This window comes from Apodemus sylvaticus, chromosome 5 (assembly GCF_947179515.1).
Source record: "Apodemus sylvaticus chromosome 5, mApoSyl1.1, whole genome shotgun sequence".
NCBI classification, from domain to species: Eukaryota; Metazoa; Chordata; class Mammalia; order Rodentia; family Muridae; genus Apodemus; species Apodemus sylvaticus.
The window spans coordinates 148,840,185-148,853,935 of NC_067476.1; the positions used below are offsets into that span (position 1 = coordinate 148,840,185).

The window sequence follows — 13,751 nt, forward strand, 5'->3', positions numbered from 1 at the left end:
AGACAGGCTATAACTTGAGGTCAGAGCTAGACCCCAGCAATGGCCAGGACAAGGCTCAGCCCAGGGAGAGTTCGTAGCAGGTGTTTGCTCTCTGATGAGGGGCAGGGGGATAGACTGAGGATTACAGCTAAGGTCACAAGCCTGGAAGCTACCCAGACCTTGGTGTGAATCTTAGCACTAAATGACCTTGAACAGTGACTGTCCGTTCTATGTCTGCATTGCTACATCTGTAAAGTACAGGTTATCAGCAGACTCTCCTTCTTCCGGGACAGGGTGAGGATTCAGTGTGATGAGCAGGCTGCTGCCTAGCGAACGGCACTGCCAAGTGAAGTGTACATCGAGGTACCACTGTTACTTTTATCAGTGGTGTTCAATTAATAAGGAGGTTGGCACTATACAGACATGAGCTAAAGGCCCTCAGGTCTTCTTATTGGCACACAGCCCCAGCCAGTCACTTGCCTGCCGCCTGTCTTTCTACTACAGCAGCTCAGTTAGGCAGTTGCAACAGATCCCATTTGGTTCTGGAAGCCCAAAATATTTAATATTTGACCATTCACAGGAACTTGCCAGGTCCTGGTAAAAACCAATGCAATGTGCAGCACCAGTCCTGGGTGGGGCTTCATATGATTGTGTATAGCATGAGAGAAGTCTCCCTCCTGGATACTCTCCCCAACTCCCAGAGCCTCGTTCAAACTCACAACACAAGCGAGTTCATGGGAGAGGAAGAGGGAAACTTCTAGATGGGATGCTTGTTTGATTTGCGGTGTAGAACATTGCCTCTTTTGGATCCACACAGCTCCCTGCCCTGAAGGGCAGGCTCGGTATCACCCCATTTCCCTGTCAGAGCTGCTGGGGTTTGTGTGGGCACAGTCAGAGGATGCAGGCAACAGACAGGTGGAGTTCTGACTGTCTCCTTCCTAGTGGTGGGATTCTGAGACAGTCACCTGAGTCCAGGCTCCACCACCCCAAGTTTCAGTGGCTTCAGAGTAAGTTGGGAGGAGCACGTGTGTCCATCAGAGAGTTATTCACAAGCTCCCCGTAGCCCTCTGTGCATGGTTCCTGCACAGAGATGGTGCACACATGCCCACGCATGCGCGATGGGACCACAAACAATGCTTTCTAATCCAGTGCTAAGCATGGCATAGCACCGATTGTGACCGCTTTCTCCAGACAAAGGTTCTAATGTTGGTTGCTACCAGAGACTGTCAACGGTTATAAAATAAAATGCTAGCCAGTGGCTTCTAGCCCCATTTTGGTTTCTGCCGCGGCTCAGAATTTAAGGAACTTTAGAACCCACTTGCACCCAGGAAAGGGCTTATGTGACAGAATTTAACAAGAAAGGAGCGTCTGTAGCTTACGTGAGGGAAAACAAGGGGCAGCTCACTCCCTTGTTCTCCTCTGAGGGGAAACAGGCTGGGATTCGGTTCTGTGGATTGGCAGAAGCTGAGAAGAGGTGTGATTTCTCCATGTCCCTAGTGGGGGTATGCTCAGCACCTAGCACACTCCATGGAGACTGCAGCTGGGCATGTGTGAAAAGCTCTCCCGGCACTCCTCAACCCTGAGAATGTATTAAGTCTAATTATGTTTGCGAGGCTACCACCTCCCTCCAGCTCCTCTGCCTGGGCCTGCAGGAGAGGGTGCAGCTGCAGCTACCGGCTAGCCATATGTTTGCCTGTGCAAGCAGAAGGGGACCTCATGCTGTGACTAACATCCCCTCAACAAGGGTGGGCCTGGCCAGGCCCTCACCCTGATGAAGGTCTCCGCACAGTGAGCTACCACGGGCCCAGAGCAGGATCTGGGAGAGGGACAGCTGAAGAGTGCTGGGACTGCTTTGGGCAATGAGTGGAGTTCAGGAAGGTGTATGACAGAGGAAAGCTCTTATCCAGAGAGAAGTCCTCATGACCCACCCCAGAGAGTTCTGCCTCAGGCAAGCCACAGTGGGATCTGCAGCTGGGCAGGCCTGGGGATTGCTCTGCAGTTCCTATATAGCCAGTGAGCCTCTCTAAGTAAGGAGACAGGTGCCAGTGTCCTGACACGGAGAGACAATGACATTGGCATGAGACAAGGGCTCAGGCCTGACCACTGCAAAGCCTCTGGCCCCAGACATTCTCAAGTGGCAGGCCTCTAATTGGGAGCATCCTTTTCACTTTGGGGAGTTACGATTGAGTTCATGACGTGCCCTAGAAAGTTTTGGATGCTTGGTGACCATGCTCAGGTCTTATTGGTTTGTAGCGACATACTGTCCCTGTAGAAAGTTCCATGCCCCTGACCAACTGTGAGGCCTTCCTCCCTAGTGCTTAGCACTGAAACCAGGCCAACTCAGAAGCCCCGAAAGGCCTGCCTGCCAGTGTTTGTGGACAGAGCCATGTGCCAAGCAGGAGCGAGCTCTGTGGTGAGATGGACATCTTGCCAGATGTGCTGTTTGCTGGGCTCCACACAGCCTTTTCAGGAATGTTAAGGGAACCCCTGAACGATTATGGAAATCTCTAGGTATAAACGGAATGTGTTACAACACATAGTCAGTGGCGGACAGGGTGGGGGTGGGGGTGCCTGGTAGGCCAGGGTACCTGGTAGGCCCCGAGAAATCACACCATGCGACAGACCTGATATAAGGGAGGTTTATTTGGGGGAAGGGAGGGGAATGAGGAAGGGGTAGAAGCAGACAGACGGTGAGCAGAGCCATGAGGGCAGAGAAGGGGAGACAGAGGAGGACAGAAAGAAAGTGGGGGCAGCCAGAGAAAAGGCAGAGGGCAGTGAGCAGTCTTTTTATACACAACTCTGTGCTCCGCCCACACCTGGCAGCAGGTAAGGGCGGCAAGTGATGACCTAAGCGTTGCTAGGTCCCCGGGAGGAGCCTAGTCAAACTGTCCACATCACAGGAAGTTCAGAGTCAGGAGAGCGTGTGTTCAGTACCCGTGAGTGACACTTGCATTTAAGGACCAGAGCAGCTTCAGACTCTGAGACCAAATGACACAGCAGTGACCAATAGGAAAAGGCCAACGGCTGGGGGAGGGGGTAGGGAGGGGAGGTTCTTCTGAACTCCAAACTTACCACCACGGCAAGGATGGTGGTAGAAAGTGCCACTCATCTGAAGAAGTAGAAAATGCCTTGCTCTAAGGAATCTATGAAGTATCTGTAACATTAAGAACCTTTAATCTGTGGGTATAAATCGTGGGGCATTTTTTTTTTAATTTCAAAGAACCTTTAGAGGTTAAAAAGTCATTATTGAGGCTGGGTGATGGATCAGTTGATACAGTACTTACCTTGCAGCACAAGGACCTGATTTCCAACCCTAGAACCAATAGTTAAAAGAAGAAGAAGCTGGGTGTGGTAGTGATGTGTGCTTAGAGTCCCAGAGCAGGGAGGTAGAGACAGGTGAATCTTGGCCAGCTAGGCCTCATTAGCCTGTGAGAGGCCCTCTCTCTGTATTCAAGATGGACAACATCTGACACATAACCCCTGAAGTTGCCCTCTAGTCTCTATATGTACCCTCCCCACAAGCACATATACACGCATGCACATGAATATATACATGCAGGTACATGCATGTACACCAAGCTGTCACTTAAAATTCAGATCCACCTGGGAGAGCATGAGGCAAATGAAAACTCATTTGCATCTATGTTTTGAGTTCCTGGCTGTCTTGGAATTCTCTAGAAGACCATCCTGGCTTCAGACTCTGGAGATCAGCCTGCTTCTGCTTCCCAGGGGCTAAGGTTAAAGGTATGTGTCACCATTTCCTAGTGTGGTGAACAGTTTTAAAGCGAGAGTAAAGGGTCAAAGGACCTGGTGCATACATCTTAGAAAGGTGGCTTGTGGGGCGGAGAAGCATGTGAGAGATTTGGAACTCACCGTGGAAGAATGGCCAAAAGTGCTTGGTGTGTCAAGGGGCAGGCAAGGGACATTTGGGAAGGAGGAAATGGAGGCTGTTTCCATGTCTGTGGCTTTTGTAGCTACAGAAACAATGATACCAGGTGCTGTTTCGGTAAATTTTGGGCAAGATTTAGGGAGAAATAAGGCTTCCCTTCCTATGAAGCCAGATTTTTATGTTTCTGGGAAGGGGCTGCCAATCACGTGGCTGAATATAGAGTCTGGAGCTAGCCTGGAGATCTTGGCATCATCTTGTTGAAATCGTTCATGATATGTAGCACGGCCAGCTAAGCCATGGAGATGCCAGCCACTTCCGCAGAACCCATCCCACTTGAGTTGGGTATTCAACTTTGACAAACCTCTGTCATCCAGGGCTTTACAAGCCCTTGTGCATCACCCAGGCTTTTGACAGGATAGATGCTGCAGAAGCCAGTTCAGCTCTCTCTCATCTCTTTCTCGGAAATCACCTCCATGCTGTTGCCTTCATTCTACCACACTTAACACGCCAGAACCACACATTTTACACGTGGATTTAAAGGTATGGGGCTGCCCGTGTCCGTGGGTTACTCTCATTCATTCACCCACACAGGGGCGTGAGGCTCCAGTCATTCACTGACTCTGAGAAGAATTCCTTTATCTGAATAAGCCATGTCCACTTCCCTCAGCCTGGTAAGCCTTCAAAATAGTTCCAGTTGTTCTGGAGTTTAAAATTCTTTACTGTACAGCTTTCTAACAGGAACACAGTGACTCTCCTACAAGTATAACATGCAAACATATTAAAACCACATTTAACTGGTTATTAATGAGGAAGTCAGTAAGATATTACACTGAGATCAGATTAGAATCTGAAAAATAGAATCTGAAAAATTAAGCAATCAGGGAATGCTAAAATAAATTAACTAAAAACTAGAAAGCTGGTTGATATCATAGAGCAATTGAATTTGATGATTAGAATGATTTATTTATGTATTTATTTGTTTGTTTGGGGTTTTTTTTTGTTTTTGGGGGGTTTTTTTATTTGTTTTGTTTTTTCGAGACAGGGTTTCTCTGTGTAGCCCTGGAACTCACTCTGTAGACCAGGCTGGCCTCAAACTCAGAAATCCACCAGCCTCTGCCTCCCAAGTGCTGGGATTAAAGGCGTGCACCACCACCGCCCGGCTTTATTTGTGTTTTAATGGATAAGAATCAGTTGTTTTCCACCTGACACTCATCCACTATTGATATTCCAGTTTGGATCTTAAAAAAAAATCTTTCAAAGACCCATTAACAGAAAAATGGATAGTAAAATGTGGTATGTTCATACAACGGACTATTATTCAACCTTAAAAAGGGAAAGAAATTCTGACTCATGCTACAATGTGTATGAATCTTGAGGTCACTGTGCTAAGTGTAATAAGACAATCACAAAGGGAGACTTATATGGTGTGATTCCCTTTATTCAAGGTACTTATGGTAAAATCAATAGGAGATGGGGAAATGGTTCTGTTGGTAAGTTTTTGCTGCACAGGCTTGAGGACCTGAGTTCAAATCCCCAGCCACAAGTGGGTGTGTCTGTGAGTAGCAGAGATGGGCTAACCACCGAGGTTTGCTGTCAGTCCACCTAGCTCCAGATGCAGTGAGAAACACCATCTCAAGAAAATGTGAGGAGAGCAATAGAGCAGGGTGCCCAGCGCCCTCCTCTGGCCTTGAGGTGCAAGCATCCCCATATGCTTGTGTGCATACGTCCTGTGTGCACAGAGACCACATACAAAGAAAGGAGAATCGTGGTTTCCAGGGACTCAGGCAAGACAGGAGTGGGATGCTGTTATTTAATATAGGTAAAGATACTTCTGTAGATGGATGGTAATGATGGAGGCATGGTGTATGCATAGCACTGAGATGTATGTGTAAAAATGGTTGCATCCGTGCAGGTGAGTTGGCTCAGATGATGAAGACACCTGTAGAGAGATCCTAGCAACCGACCTTGACCCCACCCCCCCCACCCCCGGGCCCACACAAAGGTTAAAAAAGAAGAACCGACCTCACAAAGCCACCCTTTGATCACGACATGCACACTGTGGTATATTCATGTACACACAGCCTACATAAACACAACAGTAAGAAAATTGCTACAAGAAAAACTTACATATTTTGCCACAATACAATCTTAAATGAATTCAAAAAGAATCAGTTGCAATAACTCATTTCCCCCCACAATTTACAAGGTTGCAGAATTAGAATAGCGTAGTCAGTGTCAGAGGGGACATTCAGATAGAAACAGATAACCTCAGAGGTCCAGAGGGCAATGCCCAGCAGAACGTCAAAGGGACATTCATTTGTCTCTGTGGACATCTTTCACAGTTCTTCCTGCAGTGGGCGTGGCCTCATGTGTGGGCTAGGGAGGATTGCTCGGTCCCAGGGGGTGTGTGCTGTGATCTGCTGGGGATCGTGTGCTCATTTACTAAGGGTTAAAGGTCGTTGGTTTTGTTTTAGGTTTGGGTTTGTTTCCGAGAGAGTTTCTAGCCTAGAGTTTCTAGCCTTTGAACTCCATATACGGCTGAGGATGACCTTGAGCTTCTGATCTTCCTGCCACGGCCTCCTGAGTGTTGGGGTAACAGACAAGCACACAAAATCCAGTTTATAAGGAGCTGGGGATCAAACCCAGGACATTGTGCCACGTCCCATCCTTCCTAAGAGCTGAACTCTGCTGCTGTCCACACCCACCAGTCCATACCACGTGGCCTAACTGACTTACGGCTAGTGTTCTGCCTCACCAGTGATCAGACTTAGACTATTTCCCATGTAGGGCATTTACAAAATAATAATGATAATGATAATAATAATAATACGATGATGATGATGATAGTAGTAGTAGTAGTAGTAGTAATAATTTAAGTACCTTTAATTTATCAAACATGAGCAAGATAATAAGTCACAAAGTCAGGAATATGGGGTTGAAGAATAGCTGAGAAGAAAAATGTAGCATGCCTTAACAAACTACAGCCAGTTTTCACTGGAAGAAATCATGCCAATTTCTTGTTTAAAACTTAAAAGCTAGGCATGGTGGTGCACACCTATAATTCAAGAGGCTGAGGTGGAAGGATAGAGAGTTTAAGGTTGCCTGGACTGTACGGTAATACCCTCCCTAAAAGAAGAACAAACAAACAAAAATCCGCAAAAAAAGAAACAGCATGCCCACATTTTAGGGTGGGGACGATGCTTAGAGACTTAAAACTCGCCACTCTTTAAGGAAGTTGGCTTGCTAAGCCTATACTTCGGGTTTCTGATTAATGCGCTAACGCAGATCCCGATGCATTGAGAATGGTTTGTGGACCAGCCTTTGCCCATGTGCCATTTGCATGATGTGCATCTGAAACCATACAGGATGAGAGCAAAACCGTATGGAAACCATGACAATGGCCGATTGAGAAGGATGGAAGGCAGAGACAGTCACGGGAGCATAGATGCTTTCATGAATAAGGAGCAGCCTTCACAAAGACAGAGCATTCTGGGATGGCTAAGCACGAGGCTTCACTGAAGAAAACCTGTTTACACCAAATGCGGTGGAAAACTGATGGAAACACACATGGGAGGGATGGAGGGCTTTAGCTCAGTTTTCTCAGTCACACAGCTGACGTCAAAACAGTACCTTCAATAGACATGGAGATTTTTTTTGCCCACAGTGAATATTATTTCAATTACTTTTTTTTTTTCAGTGCTAGGACTTGAACCCAGGGCCTCATGCATGCACGCAGGGTAAGGAAGCACTCTACCCTGAGCCACACTTTCAACCCCAAGCCTACATTATTTTAGTTTTAGGTGAAAAAAAAAATTGCAAGACATGGTTCTGTCCTAAGGGAAGCCTTGGCGTGTTCCAAAAACGAAACTCTAGGATTCATGTTCCCCGACCACGATGACAATAGGACACATTCCATTAAAAAGCTCTTTCCAAATAGCCTGAGAGTAAAAGACAAAACCCACTCTTCAGTTTTGAGAAACATGCCCAGTGCATAGCTCAGATTCTCCTCAAGGAAAGCATCCCCTGTGGAGAGCAGAGCTGCCCCATCTCAACACACAGAAGTCTTTGCTTTGGGGGCAAAGATGGAGGGCAGCCACCCCACTTACTGTAGAGTTTAACAGCTTCCTCTGCCAATACCTCCAGGAGACAGGAGCATGCCCCAGTGGTGAGACGGAAATGTCTTTGTAGACACCTTCAGATGTTCCCTCCTGAAGTGGCTCCTGTCTGAACCCTTGACCTAGATCTAGATGGTTCTGTACCAAACAAGGCCAACTTGCAATAAATTGCTTAATTTGAAAACGCTGTATCAAAAAAAATAATAACTCGTGAACACATGAAGTGACTATTACAGGATAAGAGGTCAGGGTTCGGGAAGGATCAGGGAAGCTGCTGGATTGAATTTTTAATAGAAGAACTGCTTCCTTCTTCTGCTGCCCACAGACACTGACACATGGTGCACAGACTTACGTGACAGTACTATATCCATACACAAAAACCTTTAAAACTCTTAAAATAATAACAGTAAGCATAGTGAGGCTGGAGAAATGGCTTGGCAAGTAAAAGGCCCTCCCCTTCAAAGGTCAACCTCTGACCTTTGCACCTTTATTTGTAAACATATACACACCTACATACCCACACATATGTACATACAAGCAAAGATTTTTTTTTAATTATGGCTTCGTTGTGGAAAACAAAGATTTAATATTTTCCCACCATCTTTAGTACATCTTTGTATTCTGTGTGTGTGTGGTGGGGGGGGGTGTTTAGGATGTTTGATATTTTTTTGAATTGGTATTTAAGTTGCTGAAGTCTTTCCTAAGAAGTCGTTCAGTGAATTTTGGCTGAGGGTTAGAGCAGGATTTCCAACCATGTCTGAGATGATGCTAAGTAGACTTCTGCCAGTCTGAGCTATGTACTGAAGCCAAGCAGAGTTTCAGCATAGACGATTTGAACTCAAACTATCGATCAACTCTGAGACACGTTGAAGATGTTCTCCATCCTGCGTCCCAGAGCTCAGCCAAGATTTAATTCTTCGTGCAAACGTGAATAAGCACATCCGCTTCGTCAGTATGCGCATTTGCCTGCGTCTTCATGTGTATCAAAGGCTTGCTTTCAAATAACTTCCCCAACAGTTTCTCAGCAGTAAGTGTTTGATTTGCATGCTTATTTTATTCTGCTGTAAACCCCAAGCCATGTCAAAGTTTCTTGGGTGATAAAAGGGTCACACGTTTTAGTTGGTTTTTTTTGTTTTTGTTTTTTGTTTTGTTTTGTTTTGTTTTGTTTTGTTTTGTTTTTGAGACAGGATTTCTCTGTGTAGCGCTGGCTGTCCTGGAACTCACTTTGTAGACCAGGCTGGCCTTGAACTCAGAAATCCACCTGCCTCTGCCCCCCCCAAATGCTGGGATTAAAGGCGTGCCCCACCACCGCCCAGCTGAGTCACACATTTTAAAGTCTTGGCTAGTCAAGCTCATGTGATTTTAGAGAACCAAAATGCAGACAAGTATCTGGAGAATACGACCGTTCCTAGCCAGTAACCGGCACCTACTGCGTCATGGCCACAACCTGTCAAAGTACATTTGGGAGGACTTTGGAACAGGTAAAGATTTGATGATATCTGGGTTCCAAAGAAAGCCTTAACAAATTCTCAGAAGTACAAACGGCACACAGTATGGACATTCACCGTTTTTGTCCATAGACGAAGCAAAGAGAAGCAAAATTAGCTGCTTAGAACTCGCTGGAGTCCTCTTTAAAACTCTTTTTGTCAAAGAAAAAAATTAAAGAATGAACTACCTACACACAAGAGAGATCAGTAACAAAAGTCTTAGAGAATGCTCTTTGGGACTGCGGAGATGGCCCCACCATTAGGAAGCCATTTGGATGCTAGAGATCCGAACAGTGGTCCTACTAGGTGCCCCCTCTTATACGCATGCTAGAGATCTGAGCAGTGGTCCTAGTAGGTACTCCTTTTACATGTGTGCTAGGGATCTGAACAGTGGTCCTACTAGGTGCTCCCTCTTATATGCATGCTAGGGATCCCAACAGTGGTTCTAATGCTCACACAACATGAACTCTACCCAGTGAGCCATTTCCCCAACCCCTAAACATTATCAACCGTAAAACAAGGGAAATAAACAAGTTTTGAAATATAATTCAAAATTGAGAGAGAATCAACAATCTTTACAAGCCAGCAGGAGGGGTTAACAAAGATAAAATTAGATGTTAAATCATTAGAGATCAGGGGAGAAGGGATCATTTCGAGATCTCATCTGTCTGTGATAGAATCTCACTACGTTGCCCGGGCTACTCTGGGATTACAGGCATGTGCCGCCATGTCTCACGAGAGCCGATTCTTCTAAAGAGAAGTTTTAAAACCCCATAAAATAACAAGCCTATTTGCTGCTTAATGAAGAAAAAGGCTGAGAGCATGCAGGCATTTGCCATTAGAAATCAGACAGAGCAACTAATAAATGCAGAGGAAATAAAAATAATTCTAAGAATGTTCATGGGGGGGGTCCATGAAGCATGCATTGATACTGTGTGTGTTTGGGTCACGAGTACACACTGTTCTAATCCCATGTTCAGTGTGAGATTGCTCCCGTGTGGAAAATGGTTGGTCTTCTTGTATCCCAGAAGTAACCAATAGGGGGAAAAGAGGAATAAAGTCAGGAAGAAAATGACTGCCATATAGGGAAAACCTGGTAAATGACAGCCAGAGATTTATTCATCCGATGTATTGAAAAGACTTTGATGATATAAGACTTACTTTATCCTTGAGTAGGCGTGGTCCTTAATCGTGGAAGGTAATTTGATTACGCAGCCTACAGATGAAGAAACTGAGGCCTGCTGAGGTCAGACTTGGCCAGAGTCAAGCACCCGGCAAGGGTCCGGGTTTCCGGAGTCTGGGTTCTTTGCCGTTCATTGTTGCCCAGCAAACAGGGCAGATCTGTGTTCACTTGTGGAGCTTGTGTCATGAGACATCCATTCACAGCTGGACCAAACTCCTGTGTGGGCGGCATGCCAACCAACGGCCCGCGCAGGGCAGACTCCAACAGCCTGAGAACATGCTGAGAGGGCAAACTGCTGGGGATTGGGGGGGGGGTCTGCATCATGCAGAGGTCAGGGGAGCCTGGAATGCCTGCCACCTTGAAATTCCCCTATGGGGGTCACTGTGGGAAGCACAGCCCAGCATGGAAATGCCCCCTTGCCACCTCTCACCCAGATGTCCCTTCCTGAGAGGTGGGTGTGGCATTTGTTGAGGCAGAGCCTTCTAACACAATTACTTTGTCCTCTCTCAGATCCAGGAAATGGTCCACTCGGAGGTAGCTGCCTATGACTCAGGCCGGCCAGGGCCCCTGCTGGGCCGCCCGGCGATGCTGGCCAGCCACATGAGTGCCCTCAGCCAGTCCCAGCTCATCTCCCAGATGGGCATCCGGAGTAGCATTGCCCACAGCTCCCCATCACCCCCGGGGAGCAAGTCAGCGACCCCCTCTCCATCCAGTTCCACACAGGAGGAGGAATCAGATGCCCATTTCAAGGTGCGTGATGTGGTGCTGTGGAAGGGCGTGGCTTCAAGGTGCCTCTCTGGTGAAGAGGGGACTCTGCCGGGCCATGGCCAGCATTTAATCTTTGCTGGGTACCATGTGGATTTCTGGTCAGAGAGTTGACACCTGAGCCCTCAGGACATCAGGCTGTGACTGCTAAATCTACTGGAGACCACCCCCACCTCCAGGCACAGTGGAGCCCTGAAGAGATTCAGGGCCCAGTCACAGTGTCCATGACAGGAGGCCCCCAGTGGCTGGACCTTCTTATTCTTGCAAAAGGTTCATCCAGTGCACATAAGGTTCATCCAGTGCACATAAGGCCACTTCATTGTCGAAGAGAATGGACCCTTGGTTTCTCATTTCATTTTCTGAGACAGGGTCTTAATCTCTCAATCCTCCTGCCTCAGCTTCCCGAGTACAACAACTACTGGTATGCACTGCCACGCGTGGCTTTGGGCCTTTGTTGGCTTTATTATTCATTGTTGATCAGGAGACTTTGGAAAGTCTGCAGAAACAGATGTTACCATGGGGAGAGAGGAGATGCTAGAAAAACAGAAAAGGGTTTGTTTACGGTTTGGAATGATAGAAATACAGATGGTTTCTGCCCTTAGAAAGTCCCAGAATACTGCTTTTGATGCTGCCCAGGGCACTGGCTGGCTTCATTGGCAAGTTAGCATTCTTAGATCAATGGTCTCCAGGGACTATCAATTCTCTGAATGGACATACATGTGGGTCCTTGCTAAAGAGTTAAACGTACACCTCAGGCAGCCACACAGTGTGCATGAGCATCTGTCTGTCCATCTGTCTGTCCGTCTGTCTGTCTGCCTGTCTGTGTGTACCTCTGGGTCCCTCTGACCCTCTGACCTCTGCGTCTCTGTGTTGTTCATTGTGTCTGTTTCCTTGTATTTCTCCATCTATGTGCCTCTGTCTATTTCCATCAACGGGTACATGTGCATAAGGCTGCCTGTTGTCTGTATTCACGTGTTCATGTATGTCTGTGTGTGTGTGTGTGTGTGTGTGTTGCCACCCTCCTCTAAGTGTATGACAATGTATTCTAAGCTGCCTAGGTATGAACCCCTGGTAGGCCAGCCCAGTCGCTGCTTGGGGGAGAACGGGGCTGGTCTGAGGTAAACTGCTGAGGTAATGGGCCCCAGGTTAGCTAGGGTCCCCTTAGTCAGGAAGCCCTTGGTTTCTGTGGTTTACTGGCTCCTCTCATCTGGCAGATCTCTGGAGAGAAGAGACCCTCAGCGGACCCAGGCAAAAAGGCCAAGAATCCAAAGAAGAAGAAGAAGAAGGACCCCAACGAGCCACAGAAACCGGTGTCGGCCTACGCTCTCTTCTTCAGAGACACTCAGGCTGCCATCAAGGGGCAGAATCCCAGTGCCACCTTTGGGGATGTGTCCAAAATAGTGGCCTCCATGTGGGACAGCCTGGGGGAAGAGCAGAAACAGGTGAGCCTTGGTCCCCTTCTGACCCGTCCCTGACATCCCTGACGCTGGGCCCTGGAACCAAGGCTGTGTCATGTCAGGCTCAGCCCCTGGAACTTGAGGCTTCTGCAAGGAGCTCTCTGCTGTGTTTGCTTGTCTGTAAGCTGTGGGACTGAGGGACAGAGTTCCTTCGGCTCCCCCATGGCTCCCGGCACTGTGCATACTGCCTTCACTGCCATCCACAAACCAGGGAGCATCACCATCCACATTCTACAGTCTGTCAGCTCTGACCTGTCTGCTCCACTAGCCGTGGTCTCTCTGAAGGCCTCCAGGTAGCCAGGAGCAGAGCTAGCTTATTGCAGTTGGAAATGCATTACAGCTACTTACCTCAGACTGTCTGACTACCTAACCACATCGAGCCTCTGCTTCCCTGTCTACCGAGTACCATGCATGTAGCATGCCTAGACTATGCACCGCCATGGAGACCCCTCCCTCTCTCACCTTATTTCATCCTTACAATGCTCCAGAGCATCACCATCTGTCTTAATCAGGGTTTCTATTCCTGCACAAACATCATGACCAAGAAGCAAGTTGGGGAGGAAAGGGTTTATTCAGTTTACACTTCTACATTGTTGTTCATCACCAAAGGAAGTCAGGACTGGAACTCAAGCAGGTCAGGAAGCAGGAGCTGATGCAGAGGCCTTGGAGGGATGTTTCTTACTGGCTTGCTTCCCCTGGCTTGCTCAGCCTGCTCTCTTATAGAACCCAAGAATACCAGCCCGGGGATGGCACCACCCATAATGGGCCCTCCCCACTTGATCAATCATTGAGAAAATGCCTTACAGCTGGATCTCATGGAGGCATTTCCTCAAGGGAGACTCCTTTCTCTGTGATAACTCCAGCCTGTGTCAAGTT

General features: G+C 47.5%; 1 protein-coding gene across 5 annotated transcripts in view; it reads left to right on the forward strand.

Moving 5' to 3' along the window:
- Positions 1-13,751, forward strand: part of Tox2 (TOX high mobility group box family member 2) — a 120,063-nt gene that overhangs the window by 99,061 nt on the left and 7,251 nt on the right. For all 5 annotated transcript variants that reach the window (XM_052184197.1, XM_052184196.1, XM_052184195.1 and 2 more), the window contains exons 4-5: positions 11,164-11,403; positions 12,633-12,860. In XM_052184197.1, coding sequence (XP_052040157.1) covers positions 11,164-11,403; positions 12,633-12,860 — 468 coding nt within the window. The remainder of the gene's footprint in view (positions 1-11,163; positions 11,404-12,632; positions 12,861-13,751) is intronic.